The 15856-nt window shown below is 37.7% G+C and overlaps 1 protein-coding gene across 1 annotated transcript; it reads right to left on the bottom strand.

Moving 5' to 3' along the window:
• Positions 1–11536: 11536 nt before the first annotated feature.
• LOC133737195 (protein CHROMATIN REMODELING 25-like) lies at positions 11537–15299 on the bottom strand (the record flags this gene model as incomplete). The annotated part of the gene is made up of 9 exons (XM_062164803.1): positions 11537–11806; positions 11899–11990; positions 12392–12478; positions 12591–12665; positions 13326–13376; positions 13595–13835; positions 14006–14092; positions 14373–14734; positions 15126–15299. Coding segments are annotated over 9 exons (1332 nt in total), but the record flags the coding sequence as incomplete, so codon positions are not given.
• Between the last annotated feature and the right edge of the window lie 557 nt (positions 15300–15856).

The following is a 15856-nucleotide window of genomic DNA, read 5'->3' as shown; positions in this document are numbered from 1 at the left end:
TTAACGTGTGAGGTTGGAGTTTAAGGTCACTTTTCGGTCTCATATCCACATCTCGACCGTTCAGTTTTTAGGTACTAATGTATAGATCATCTCTACAAAATTTCAGCCAAATTGATGATCTGTAAGGTATCTAACTCACTTAAACCAATGAACAAACTGAATCTGTCCACCATGAACTGTACTATCTTTAAGGCAGTTATAAATGCCTTAACGACCATCAATTTGGCTGAAATTTTGCAGAGATGATCTATACATCAGTATCTAAAAACTGAACGGTCGAGATGTGGATATGAGACCGAAAAGTGACCCTAAACTCCAACCTCACACGTTAATTTCAGAGTGAGGCCTCACTCTGGATAGGATCTGTGTATATATATATATATATAGATATGTATGCTGCCGCCAGTTTGTTAGGTGTGAGAGACTGAGTTTGATTATAGTAGAATTTCTCGCCGGCTCTGAAAAATGGATGTAACTCAATCACATCGATTGAGTGAACCAATAAATTCTTGTGTTCTTGTGTTTTGCTTTCTCTTTTCGTTGTTTGGTTGCTCATCCAGTTCCATATCAATATTGTGCTTGTTACGCTTCCGCACAACAAACTGGTATCAGAGCTCTAGTTCTGAATTGGGAGTTGATTCATTGATTGGAAACCATAAGTGACGAGAAAAAAGAAAAGAAAAGGGATTGAGTCTTAATGTTCTTCGTGTTTGTCAATTACCAGGCCATCAATTGGTAATGCCAAATCTGAAGTTGAAAAGTTTAATGGCACCAAAATTTGGCATGTGGCAGTGTGAGAGGATGGATGTCTTGTGTCAACAAGAATTGGATATTGCTCTGGAAGATAAACCTACAGATATAGATGATGTGGAGTGGCTGAGAATTAACAAGTGGGCTAGTGGTTCTATCAGAACGTGCCTTGCTAAAGATAAGAAATTCTTTGTCATGAAAGAAACTTCTGCAAAAGAGTTGTGGAAGAAATTAGAAGACCAATATATGATCAAGAGTGCTGAAAACCGGTTTCACCTTGAGAGGAGGCTTTTCCGTTTCAATTATCGACAAGGTGTTTCTATATATGAAGATATTAGTGATTTCAATAAGATGCTTGCAGATTTGGCTAATTTAGAAGTGCAAATTAGTGATGAGGATAAAGCTTTGTGTTTACTAAATTATCTTCCTGACGAGTATCATGCATTTAATTATAACTTTGTTGCATGGAAAGAATGATGTGAAATTTGATGATGTGTTTAATTCATTGATAAATAATGAGTACCGAAAGAAAGAGAAGCAACTTTAGAATACGTCAGGTGAAGCGCTTGTAGTAAGGGACAGAACTGATAAGAAAAATCATATTGGAAAAAGAGGTAAATCTCGTTCCAAGTCAAGAAGTAAATTTCCTGCAAAAAATGAGTGTTCTTTTTGTCGTAACAAAGGTCATTGGAAGAAACATTGTCCTAAGTTGAAGAATAGAGACGAGAAGAGTTCTGAAGTGAATGTTGTAAGAGATGATGAAGATGACAACTTTGATTTTGCTTTGAGGTGTCATCAGTTTTTGAAGAATTTGAAGAAGATGAGATTGAGTTTGCTTTGACTAGTTCATCTGTACGTAGTTGGTTATTCTGACAAGTAGATTATGGATTCAAGTTGTTCACATCATATGTGTCCTAATAGGAAATGGTTCTCCACTTTCAAGGAGTTGAATGGTGCAGTAATTTTGATGGGAGACAACAGTCCTTAAAGAACAAGAGGGATTGGTACAATTCGTCTCAAGATGCATGATGGAGTAGTCAGATAGTTAACTAATGTCCGGTACATTCCAAATTTGAAGACAAATCTTATCTCTTTGGGAACTTTATAATCAAAAGGGAACACAATTACATTGAAAAGTGGAGTTGCTAAAGTTGTCTCTGGTTCACTTGTGATAATGAGAGGTGAAAGGTTTAGAAATTTGTATTTTCTACAAGGGAGCACAGTGACAGGTAAAACAGCAATATCTGAGACTACAGATGATGATGCAGACAATAAAAAATTATGGCATATGCATCTTGGACATGCTGGTGAAAAAGCGATGCAGGGTCTAGTGAAAAGTGCAAAGACCGGAAAATTGCAACTTTGTGAACATTGTGTCTTGGGAAAACATACTAGAGTTAAATTTGGCATCGTAATTCATCAAACTAAAGGTACTATATTATGTTCACACTGATGTATGGGAACCTACCAAAACTGCATCTTTGGGAGGTAAGCATTATTATGTCTCTTTTGTTGATGACTTCTTTAGAAGAGTATGGGTGTACACCATGAAGCACAAAGATGAAGTCTTAGATGTATTTGTAATGGAAGAAGATGATTGAAGCTTAGACCAGTTGAAAAATTAAGAGGCTCAAGTCAAATAATAGTGGTGAATACAAATCTGATTCGTTCTTGAAACAATGTCAAGATGAGGGCATTGTGAGACACGTCACAGTTAGAGAGACACCACAACAGAATGGAGTGGCAAAGCTCATGAATTAGACTTCATTGGAGAAAATTCAGTGTATATTATCTAACGCGGGATTAGGCAAAGAATTTTAGGCTGAGGAAATTATGTATGCAAGCCATCTCATTAATAGAGTACCTAGTGCTGCAATTGAGGGAAAAACGCCCATGGAGGTATGGTCTGGTAAACCTGCTACTGATTATCACTATTGACATATTTTTGGTTGTCCTGCTTATTTTCATGTCAGGAAAAGTAAGCTTGATCCAAGGGCCAAGAAAGCTATATCATTGGGATTTAATGAGGGTATTAAGGGATTCAGGTTTTGGTGTCTAGATGTGAAGAAAGTTGTTGTAAGCAGAGATGTGACTTTTGATGAGGCTATTATGGTTGATAAGAACAAACAGAAAAATTCTCAGGAGTAGAGAATGACCACATAGAGTTTGCAGCAGGTGGAGTTAAAGAAAACAATTGTTGAAACTCCAATTGATCCAGTGAGTCCTACAGTTGATTCAAATAATTCAAATGTTGAGGACATGAATGTTGAAGTAGAGGCTCCCACCCAAGAGCCTACACAGCAAGATAGACCTATTGCAACTACAAAAGGAAAAAGGAATGCTCAAAAACCAGCTTGGCTTAATGATATGGTGACTTATGCACTTCTAGTTACTACTAAAGAAATTCCTACTACTTATGAAGAAGCTGTCATACATGCAGATTGTGTAGAGTGAGAAAAAGCTATGGGTGAGGAGTCTCTTCATATGAATAAAACATGGGAGTTGGTTCAGTTACTGCATGGGAAGAGAGCAATTGGTTGCAAATGGGTGTTTGCTAAAAAAGAAGGATCATGGTACAAGGCTAGGTTGGTAGCTAAAGGCTACGCATTGTTGATGCAGATGTCGAGAGCCGCTATCTACAGAGTCATAGGTTTGGGTGCTCTATCCCGATACCTATCAAGAACAAAAATAGGTTAGGGGGAGGCCGGGGTTGCCGGCCTATAACCCTCTGATGCCTAAGTCAGTATCTGTTATGAGATAAAGATAGGGTACGGTATATAGTGGAATTACTTGATTGGGAACGATTTCCTGCTATTATAAGAGATATTGGGCAATGCGCTTGGCTGCTCCTCGATATGGGTGTGTGTCGAGGAATGGGCAACTAGTATTTGGTGGCTATCGAGTCGTATAATTATGATGTTTTCACCTTTGTACGCATGTGGTATAAACATGCACAAAAAGAAGGAATTGACTACAATGAGGTATTTTCTCCTGTTGTTAAGCATTCTTCTATTCGTATTTTAGTAGCCTTGGTTGTACAGTTTGATCTTGAGTTAGCACAACTTGATGTAAAAACTGTTTTTTTACATGGTGAATTAAAAGAAGAGATATATATGACTCAGCCAGAAGGATTTAAAATTGCTGGTAAGAAAAATTGGGTCTGTAAACCGCATAAATCATTGTATGGTTTGAAACAATCTCCAAGGCAGTGGTACAAGCTGTTTGATAAATTTATATTCAGTCAAAAATACACTCGGAGTCTTTATGATCCATGTGTTTATTTTCACAAGCTACAGGAAGGGACCTTCATTTATTTGCTCTAATATATTGATGATATGTTAATTGTATCTAAGAGCAAGGTGGAGATAAATAAATTGAAATCACAATTGAGTGGTGAATTTGAGATGAAGAATTTGGGAGAATAGCTAAAAAGATTTTGGGCATGGAAATTGAAAGAGATAAATCAAGAGGCAAAGTTTGTTCGTCACAGAAGCAATATTTGAAGAAGGTACTACATTGGTTTGGCATGAATAATAAATCTAAACTTGTAAGTACACCTCTTGCATCTCACTTTAAGCTTAAATCTACTATGTATCCTATCACAGATATGATGATATGAAATATATGGCCAAAGTTCTTTATGCTAGTGCTGCTGGTAGCTTGATGTATTGTATGGTGTGTACTAGACCTGATATTTCACAGGCCTTAAGTGTGGCGAGCAGATATATGCATAACCCAGGTAAAGGTCATTAGTAAGCGGTGAAGTGGATTTTACGGTATATTCTTGGTACTGTGGATGTTGGATTGGTTTTTTAGTAGGATAAGACGAGTCAATGTGTTGTTGGATATGTGAACTCTGATTTCGCAAGTGATTTGGATAAGTGTTGATATAATACAGCTCTTGTGTTTACTCTTGCTAGTGGACCGGTGAGTTGGAAGTCGAATTTACAATCTACAAATGCTTTGTCAACTACAAATCTGAATACATAGCGGTAATAGAGGGTGGAAAAAAAAGCATTTTGGCTTTGTGATTTGCTTAAGGACTTAGGAATTATTCAAGAATATGTGGATATCTATTGTGACATTCAAAGTGCTATTCATTTAGCAAAGAACCAAGTTACTCATACTCGTACTAAACATATTAATGTCAAATTTCACAAGATTCGTCAGATAGTGGAGGATGGTGATGTTCAACTCCTGAAAATTGGAACTGTAGATAATCCTGCTGATATGTTGACAAAGTCGGTTCCATTGAGCATGCTTGAACTTGATTGGTGTTTGTAGAATTTGAAATTCCCTACGGGGATGTCAGAGTGGCGATTGATTTTGAAGTTCTACTTTGGAAAATTTACATCAAGCAAAGCCAAGGTGGAGATTATTGAATATTGGCTTTAATTGATTGGTGGACAAAATCTATAATTGAGAAGCCCATGGTGATCACGTGGGCTGCCTAATTTAGGTATGTATGTATGCCTAAGTTAACTAGGGAATATACATACATACATACATACATACATACACACACATATATATATATATATACACACACACACACACGTGAGTAGAGAGTTTTATTTTTAAATTCTAATTGTATTCTCTCCAATTGGATTATAGTGGAACTTCTTGCCTTCTCCGAAAGTGGACGTAACTCAATAACATTGAGTGAACCACTATAAATCCTTGTGTTCTTGTGTTTTGCTTTCTTTTTCTTTGTTTGGTTGCTCATCTAGTTCCATATCAATATTGTGTTTGTTACGCAGTTACGCTTCCACACAACAGTGAGCACCCACTTGGGTAAGTAACAGGAGCGTAGTACACACACTACTGAGCGTTAGATTTGACTAAAAAATTGGGTCACTGTCTTGAAATGCATTTATTGTTTTGTGCACTAAAGAGACCAAAATTGTCCGGCACCACTTTTCGCTTCACCGCATACAGACCAAAATTTTGCAGTCAGTAGAGAGAGGTTTGACCGAAATCTTCCTCTAGAATCGGTCTCCCCTGCTGCTTAAATTTCAAGCTCTCAACCTGTGAGTTTTCTCTTCTTCTTGGATTATCTCATCTTCTAGGTGTTAGTTACCATCTGGTTTTGCTCTTTTTTGGTGATTATGAACCTGGCTGACTTTGTCTCATATTCTTCAAGGCCCCCATTGACCATCTCCATAAAGTAGGTATCATCGATGGCGGTGCCAATGTCCTGGAAGATTTTCCCGTAGAGCTTCTCTTGCTTCCGAAGATGATCCTGATGCAGGTCTTGGCAGCGCGTATCCACCATTGGATCTAGACCTCAAGCTGCTCCCACTGAAGCCTCTGCACATCCTCAATAATTTTGTTACATTTATCCACACTGCGTTTCTATTGGGTTGACTGAAGACTTTTCGTCTAGTACTGTTTGAAACTGACGATAATGGTCTAACAGTTCATCCAATGGCTGAGATCTCTTAGTCGCCTAGGGGCAGTCAGATCTCCTGACACCACATCAGGTGACCACCCACCTGGGTAGGTAGAATAATTTTCTCTTCTAAAGTGAGAATTGTGTGACTCCTCTCTCCCTTACATTTGTTATCTTATAAGAAATGATGGAGTTACACCCGTTGGTCCTCCCTATTCTAACTCTAGTTGTCAATGGCTAGGTCATCATAGTCACACTCATATGCTTGCGCTAATCCTCATCATCAGCCCATTTCAGGTTGGCGTGTTGTGCATTGAAGTTCATGGCATTTGTCTACGCCGCCCAACATTTGAAAGAATATTCATGGAGGATGGTGGTATGATTTTGACCCGATCCAGCGATGCTCCTTCAACAAGGTCGACAGTCTGCTTGGCTAGTATGGTTCCGACCACATCAAGTAAGGGCGCCATCTTCACACACTCCCATAGAGGTGCTGCATCTCAAAGATCTGGCGGCCTGATGCTCGATGGACAGCATGACAACGTTTGTTGCTTTGCCGAGGATCTGATGAAGAGGTTGGGTGGTCTTAGTAGCGTTCTTGGTGACGTTGGATGGCTGCTGCAAACTTCAAGCATACCTGGGCACGGTGGCTGTGGCGGCGCAGTTTTGTCCAGGTCAAAGACAAGCTTTCCTGGGCCTATTGGGCTGGCTTGCTCTCTTTGGGGTTGAAATGGGGTCTGTGGGCTTTATCTTGGGCTTCACAATGGTGGATTAGCCAGTTAAGGCTGGGTTTTAGTTTTTAATAAAGGTTTGGTTCAATATATTACTATGCTTTGTTTTGTTCATAGTTGAATATGCTTACTTTAAATAAGTGAGCATTACACGTCGAATGAATGGTCATATCTTGTGTATCACCGTGATGTTTCTTCACCACAACTTTTTGTCTATCTGTAAATGGTAGCGGAAGAATATGTAATTATCATTCTGTAAGGTTTAATGAAAATCTCTATGATGTTTACTCAAAAAAAAAAAAAAAAAAGAAGAAGTAAGAATTGTGTAAAATTATATGAATATCATAAAATCTTAACCATTTAATTAAGGGTTTTTGTCCATTTACCCTAATTCTAGGGATTTTTTTCCCACTTACATCATTAAGTTTTTTTAAAATTCCCCCTTACCCATAAAGACTCTAATAAGGTATTCCATAATACCCAATTAAGTTTCTTTTTTTATTTTTTATTTATTTTTGAGACTATTTTACCCTCACCCCTTTGTTACATAGAGAGAGAGAGAGAGAAGCCATAGGAGACTTCGCCAGATTCCAACCAATGGTCACCGGATTTCGATCCATCTGCCCCACCCACTGGTCTTCTCTAAAAACTTCGCTGGAGGTCCCCAAAGAGGTCGTCGGAGATCTTATAGGTAGTCGGAAAGGTTTATTGCCCCCCAATTGCCCCAATAGAGGGGCAATAAACCTCTATTGCCTCCCAATAGAATTTTCGGTCGCCGAAATAGGAACTAATCTCGCTAAATTTAGACAAATAAAACTTTGATTAAAGAAAAAAAAGAGGAGATTACATCAATTCAAAATGTCTATTGCCCCCCAATAGAACTTTCGGTCGCCGGAATGGAAACTAATTTCCCTAAATTTAGACAAATAAAACATTGATTAAGGAAAAAAAACGAGGAGATTACATCAATTCAAAACCTCTATTACCCCCCAATAGACGTCTATTGCCCCCAAATAAATTTTTTTTTTCTTTCTTTCTTTTTGGGGAGTTTCTATTCATACATCCAAAATTGGTATTTAGACCTCCCCACTTAATAGACCTCCAACTTACTTTTACAAATAACCAATATGTTATCTACACCTCCCTAATTTTCCCATAATACCCATCACAATAATATCAATAAAAACTTTGTTTTAGAGTGTTCTATTCATATACCTCCAAAATCGGCAGTTAGACCTCTATCAATTTTTGAACATTTCACAATATTATTTTACGCTTGATACAACTAAGCTGGAAAAGAAAAAAAAAAAAAATTTCAATTGATAGCCCCCCTCCCCACCCCCCCCCTTTTTCCTCCCTCCCTTTTCTTATTGTTGTATTTTGTAGGCATATGCATCTTTAGAGGCCAAGAGCAGTTTATTTCTTCAACTTCCTAAGATTCCCTCGTTTCATATATTTGCTCGAACAGTACGCTCCAATGGATGAGTATGATTTAAGAGAAAGTAGTCTGTTGGTGTTTTGGTTAGAGAATATTGCATATCCGAAATTGACTCGAGGAACTGGTCTATTGATTTTTCCGCTGCTTGGTAAGAATGAAGACCATAACAAAAACAAAATGGAAAAAATGGCATGAGGATGACCATTTGTTGATTTCATACCTCTAAAAGGGAAAATACTTTTTTTATTATTTTTTTTCTTTCTCTTTTGTGTCTTTATTGGTAATTTGACATGAGTTGACAAAATCAACTATCACTTGAAAAAAGAAAGAGGTCCAAATGCCAATTTTGGAGGTATGAATAGAAGCTCTCTTCTTTTTGGGTCTTCTGTCCATATTTTACCAAAAAAAAAAAAAACTGATTTGGGCACCCATGTCCTCTTCTCCCTTCTTTCCGGTTGCAGTCGAACTCGGACCGGCTTGGGGGCTACCAGTTGCTCCGATAAGGACAGGTTTGAATTGTAACCAAAAACATCAAATTCAATCAGAAACGTCACCAATTCCACATTTTCTTGAACTGGAAATTACAGTAACAAACGCACCTGAATCTCAAATTTAACATTTTCTTGCAAATTCAAAAATCCAAAATTAACGAAAATTGAATCGCGTAGAAGACCCAAATCGGTTTCAGAGGTTGAAGACGGCTTCTAATCGTAATCATGTGCAGCACCGTGACTCGTGAGAGAGATCGAGGTGAGAGAGGTCAAATTTATCTGGACCCGAATTGATCATATTTCACTGGAAACCAGAAGGTCCAGCTCGGACTCGCCGAGCTTCTCGGCGACGAGGACTGTCGGCTTAGCGTCGAGCTTGGCCACGGAGAGCACGATGACGAGTCTCAGCACGACAATGGTGATGAGCAAGGTGGCGACGGGGAGAGAGAGAACCGGCGTCGTGGGCGTCTGGCTAGGGAGAGAGAGAGAAAGAGAGGTCCGGAGGCGTCTTCTGGAGAGATAGAGGAAAGAGTGGCAATGCTGTAGTTTATTAATTAGGCTTAGGGCAAAATGGTCATTTGCTGTTAAATTGTGTAGAGAGAGAGAGAGAGAGAGAGAGAGAGAGGTCCGGAGGCGTCTTCTGGAGAGATAGAGGAAAGAGAGTGGCAATGCTGTAGTTTATTAATTAGGCTTAGGGCAAAATGATCATTTGCTGTTAAATTGTATAGATGGGAACAAAAATCTGTTGCAGGGGTAAGTTGGATAATTTTTATTCATTTGGGTGCTTTGGGGTCAAGGACCCTTTAATTAATCCAATGGCTACTAAAGTGGCCACATTAGCTACTGTAATTTTAATGATACTGTGTGCAAACTGTCCTTAACTCCAAGTCCGTATAAGAGACTTCTCATCACGTCTAATTCATTTCTCTTTCGCTTTATCTATTCTTCAATGGAAAACTTTCAATATTCTAAAAAAAAAAAAAAAAAAAAAGGAAAAATTTCAAGGTTACGAAAGTGTAAATTAATTCAGGTAATATTGCCTCTATTTTCAGTTTATGCTTTTCTCTAGGCTAAAATGGGTGAGGATTTCTCATGGCTTTTGATCAATACTTGCTCACCAATGATTAAATAAATTAATAAACGATGGGAATTGAAAAGGCCATAAACAAATATGGATAAGTATTGGGTAAAGCAACCATTCATCAAAGAGCAGAGGTTGGAAATTCCCTAGCTATTTACCCATCAGTTTCTTTGAATACTGAATAAGATAGTTGAAACTCCTTTGCTAGCTATTCACAATAATACTGAAAAAGTGTCTCTTCACGTGAAAGCCTCTAGATTCCAAAACTGAAAACTAAATTCATAATGAAATTGAAATAACAATTGAAATCTGATCTTCAAAGGGGGAGAGGAAGATAGGAAGAACTGAGAATAGTTTAGGGCACCCACTACCTAAGATTCAGGTCCTGGGTTCGAGTCACCATGAGGGTAGGAGTGAAATTCTTTGATCCTCTTTTTGCTGTAAAAAAAAAAAAAAAAAGAGAATAGTTGGGAGTTGGATCCTAGTGTTCATAAGGGATAAAAACTTCTAAACTCATGAGAGGAGGCTGTTATGTTTACGGGAAAAACCAAAACTATTAGATTTAACGGCAACGTTAAATAGTTAAGGGTTCAAACATATGTATAAAAGGTTGATCATTAGATTATCTAAAGAATTAAGATTTTATGAAATTTACTAACTTCACCCAATCCTCACTTTAGAAGAGCCGAATCCATTTTTGAGCTATGAATACGTTAATTGTATATAGATTACAACACCTCATCCTCGTTCTTGATTCCTCATAATTTTTTTTTTTTACATACTTTTACGTAAAATGTAATGGTGGCATGTATGTGATAAGGTGCTAATACTACAGTTGATTTTATACATCGAGAATCATAAGTGTAGTATTATTACAAGTAAAGGTACTGTACTAGAAATTAAATAAATAAAAGCTTGAAAGTCAGATTAAGCAAACATAAAAATTAAATCAAGAAGATGGAAACAAAGTATTTTTTTTTTCTTTACAGATGCTATATAATCGACAGGTGATAACTATAAGTTTAGAAACATGAAGTTTCTTCTAAAACAACAACAAAAGGGTAATCACATTTCGTTTCAGTTCTTCTTTTCCATTCCTCTTATACAAGGCTAATCACAACCTATCAAGCAATGAGATTCTAAAAATTTGGACTTGGTCAGTATAGTAACAATTTGGAAAATTATGCTTTTCAGAAAAGTAAAAATATATGTTCTGATGTCTTCATGGATAGATATAAATATCATTCGTTCTAAAACCCACCACCCAAATTCGTCCCCTTCCTCCCCAAATCAAAACCCAATAATAACCCCTTGATAAGTTTTTGTTAAATTAGAACTTCAGCAATTTGCAACAACAACAATGAAAAAAAAAAAAAAAAAGAAAGGAAAGAAGTCTCCTAACTAGATATACCATCGCATTTTAATTAGAGAATGTATCATTCGTTCTAAAACCCACCACCCAAATTCGTCCCCTTCCTCCCCAAATCAAAACCCAATAACCCCTTGTTAAGTACAACAACAATGAAAAAAAAAAAAAAAAGGGAAAGAAGTCTCCTAACTAGATATACCATCGCATTTTAATTAGAGAATGAAAAGAGAGAAATTTGGGTTTTCTTCTAATTAGATATACCATCGCATTTTAACAAGGAAAGAAGTCTCCTAACTGATGGTGATGATCTATTATTTGAAAAACATATACTGCCTCCAGACCAGAAAGAACAAGAGGCTGAGAAGACATATGGTATATACACACACTCACATTATGTTCTAGAATCATTGCACAACATTACATGCGTATAGTTTGAGACAAGGACAATACGGTCATCAGTCTTCTTCCGTAATTGGGCAAGTAACCGAGCTAAAACATGCATCTTTCCTGACAGTTCAACCCAAGCCCCATCTCCACCAATCCATGATCCAGATCTAACAGCACAAAGAAAATTTAAAAATTAAAAAAAAAAAAAAAGTGTTGAATATTGGATTCTCACATTGGGGGAAAAGACAAAAATACATACCTTCCAGAGAACATCTGTGGAGGGAAAAAGCGAATGCAGTCCTCAAAACTTGAACTTCCTGGATTTCCACTTTTTATAGTATCATAGATGAGCTACAAGATGAACACCTTTCATGAGGATGAAAGCAACCCAAACTCTAACTTGAAGTAAATAACTCTGAAGGTAGAAGAGGTAAGCAAAAAGTCCAATCCTAACGACTATATATGGGAAATTTGTAAAACCCAAACTCCCTGAAAGCCTATGTCCAAGAGTCCAGAGCATACATAGTTTTTGTTGAATCTGAATTTGCTTTTTGTATTTGAAAAGAAAAGGAGATGATCTGTAAGCGGATGCTTATAACTAAAGACAATAAAGATATGTTTTAAAAGGAAAATCAAGCGGTATTAACAATTGATACCAAGAATATCACGTGTCCCAGAATAGATTCAAACTATCCCAATCAAATCATGAATGTGCATGCATATGTATCAGAATGTCTACATATATGACATACCTTTGGATGATTGCACAGCTTCTTTAGAGCAGTTATATAAGCTAATATTTTTGTTTGCTTTGTGTCTTCTGAGATTGCTCGTTTAACCTGTAGTTGAGAGAAACAAATAAACCATTCCCTGTCAGACAGTCTGTTCATTAACTCCAAAAGTTCAGCATCTATGAGAAACTATTCGGGAGACCACTAAACGAGAACGCACATTTTTAGAATGTATAAAATGGTTATAAAGGTCTAATTGGAGAGGAGTCAACTTGCAACAGACAACTTCAATTATCTGCAAGAGGAGAACAAAACACAGATATTCAGAAGTAACAAACTTTGAAACAAAAATGAATAATATAAGTAATCATGTCTGAGCAAAAATTTTGACCGTCTCTCTTAGAGAAAGTTGCAACTATAGAAAAGAGTATCTACCTGGACATCCATTACAGTATAAACCTATGAAGTTCCATCATGCTAATGAAAGTAAGGTTTATGGTTTAGGGAATGATAACACATAGAGTAGATAGAGTAAGCAACTTCTACTTTTAGATACGCTACTACTCTCATTACTGTCATAAGTTCCTGTAATTACACTCACAGATGATTTTTCTTTTCAATTTTATAATAATAGACTTATTTTCCACAAGTGTGAATATACATCTGTATTGCCTAACTGCAAAAGGCGCAAACTATTGATCAGCATGGACACCCAGGGAAGGTGATAAAACTTGGAACTCAGATGGCAAACAGTTTGTACATCAAACTTAAAGTGATGGGTCATTAACTATGTTCACATGCACCAACATACGCAGTGAAGGTGATAAAACTCAAAAGACATATAGGTCCCAGAATTCCAGTTTGTAAATGAAATTAAGAAACTAATTAACTATGTTCTGACACACACACAACATATCCATAATTTTTTGGAATGTAGTCCAGATAAGTGACGTACCTTTAGTGGCAGGTGATTTGAAAGTAGTGCATTAGTCCTCCGCAGTATAAACTGCAAAAGTATATTGAATCAGGAACAAGATGCTGATTTGCAAAATATAATGATTCACAACTCCTACACTTGATGGACGATGCTGATACAACTCTTTTTAGGAAAGTCAGGTCAAACGTACTTAAGATATCCAGTAAGCAATTCCCATTTAAGAGCTAAAAAATTAATGAATCAGGTTACCTTTAAAGATAAATGTCAGACTATTACACAAATTTTACCTGCAAACGGCTGCGAGCACTTGTGAACTGATCAATTCCAGAAACAACATCATCTCTGGTACTTTCACACAGAGCAATGAGGCAAACTCTGTCTCCGACCCACTTCTTTATCGGAGCCTCCCAATTGCTCACAAGACTGGTGGGAGTGACTATAATGGCCTTTTTAACCATTGATTTCCCATCAAACCCTTGGTAAAGAAGGGTATAAAGTAATGTGATTGACTGCAATGTCTTTCCCAACCTGCAAAAGTATCAAGATTAAGAACAAACCTGAGGACATGATCCCTAGACCAGACATAAACACATAAAAGAAATAGATATAAATCCGTTTGTTTTTTTTTTTTTTTTGGGGAGGGGGGGGGGGGGGGGGAGGGGGGAAGGGAGGGGAGAGAGAGAGAGAGAATGGACTACCCCATATCATCTGCAAGAATACATCCATGTATATTTGCAGCACTATTTAAGCCCGCAACACAATCAAACATGAATTGAACCCCTTCTCTGCATCAAAACTTCATCTCATCAATTAAAAGCAACCACATGAAAGCACAAGGTAAATTAGAAATTCCAAATTTTATAGACCCATTAAGCAACATAATTGACATTGAAAACATCAAATTGATAGAGCTTTATAAGGAGAATATCGATGTACAGTTTGACAAAAGTTACGTTATACTCGTAGCAATGATAGAATGTAGTCATGTGAATTATTATAAAATAAAAAAATAGAACACCAAAAAGAAAAACAAAATGATAATCAGCTTTAGTATCTAGAGAAAACCTTTGATGTGGTCGAAGGAAACGAACAAGCAGAGGGTCCACTACTATCTGCACCATATTAGCATCCCCATCCTCAAATTCTTCAGGTTGCCACAAGACCAAGGGATCAATTCCAGGTGGCAGTGTCACAATCTCTTCCACTACATCTTTCTCAGCATCATTTGGCAAACTAGGAAACCTCTCAATAACCGGAAAAAACGGTGCACTTGATGAACCGCCCCAGGGAACAAACCGTCTGCGTGCTGAGAGACGCCGAGCGAGCTGGTCATTTCCATCATCATAGCCTTTGGAGCATGGTGGTTTAAACGGTTTCCTACAAACTGTTGCTCCTTCCGTCACCGACAGAACTCGTGGAAGAAGCGGCTGATATAACATCAATGCCACAAATTTCAGTTCAAGTACAGAAATTTTGAAATAGCAAGAACCCAATACCAACAATTCCAATCCCAACCAGCCTATTAACCCTCCAATGAATAAACAATTTCGCGATGAAAAACCCTAAATTGAATCCACCCAGCTTATTCCGAGCAATATCAGTTCTTAGAAACTCAAAACAATCTAAACTACCCAATCTGATCAAAACTCTTCAATTTCAACTATTTTCACAGAAACCGAAACAATAACATAAATCCAGAAAATTCAAATTAAGCCCAATTCCGCACCACAAACAACAAACCCTAGCAGTAGAAATTGAAAAACTGCGCAGCTAAATTCATCAACCGAAACAGAAATCAAGACTAGAAATCAGAGGCACCTGAGGAGAGCATCGACATTCTTCGATTTCCGATCTTTTCCGGACGGCGGCGGAAGCGGAGGGCGGGCCTTGGGTCTCCGACGATTCTCGCGTACGTCGTCGTTTTGAACCTCTGGTTCGTTTTCGAGCTCTTGGTCTTCTTCTTCTTCTCCGAGATCCAAGTCTTGTGGGTCGGCAGAATCAGCCAATAAATTTCACTCAATTCTCCATCCTTAGTGTTTGTACTCAAAATGAGCATTTTGGCCTGACAAGGCACGTGTTGGAGAAATTGAGCCAATGTCAGTGGCTCAAGCTATATATTGTCGACAAGTTCGAAATATATATTTAGAGGCTAAATAAAGCCTACTATGGAAGCATGAAAAGTCAACTTTAGCACATTTTCCTACTTCGGCTAGGAGAAACCGAGCTAAACAGAAGGAGCGGCCGCCTGACCAAATAAACTCTAAATGAACTGCAGATCCATTCTAGACAGCCCAAGGATCATTTCTTATGAAGAGTGCCAGAGCTAGTTTTGAGTGGAAGGCCTTCAAACAATCAGTCCAATTTTCTGCAAAAGCAAAACTGACATTGGCTCCTGTAAGAGGTCCAGCAGCGTTTCCGGCCCAACCACATGGAAGAAAGCTCTGAAAATTTGCCACAATGATCTACACTCATTGTGGATCATTTGATGTGAAGAGGTCGAAGGCCCATTTTGAGTTCTTGGTGGAGATATAGCTGCAGCAAAATTAGAG

This window comes from Rosa rugosa, chromosome 3 (genome assembly GCF_958449725.1).
Source record: "Rosa rugosa chromosome 3, drRosRugo1.1, whole genome shotgun sequence".
NCBI lineage: Eukaryota > Viridiplantae > Streptophyta > Magnoliopsida > Rosales > Rosaceae > Rosa > Rosa rugosa.
Note: the sequence above shows the minus strand (reverse complement) of the source record. Positions and strands in the feature narration are given on the sequence as shown.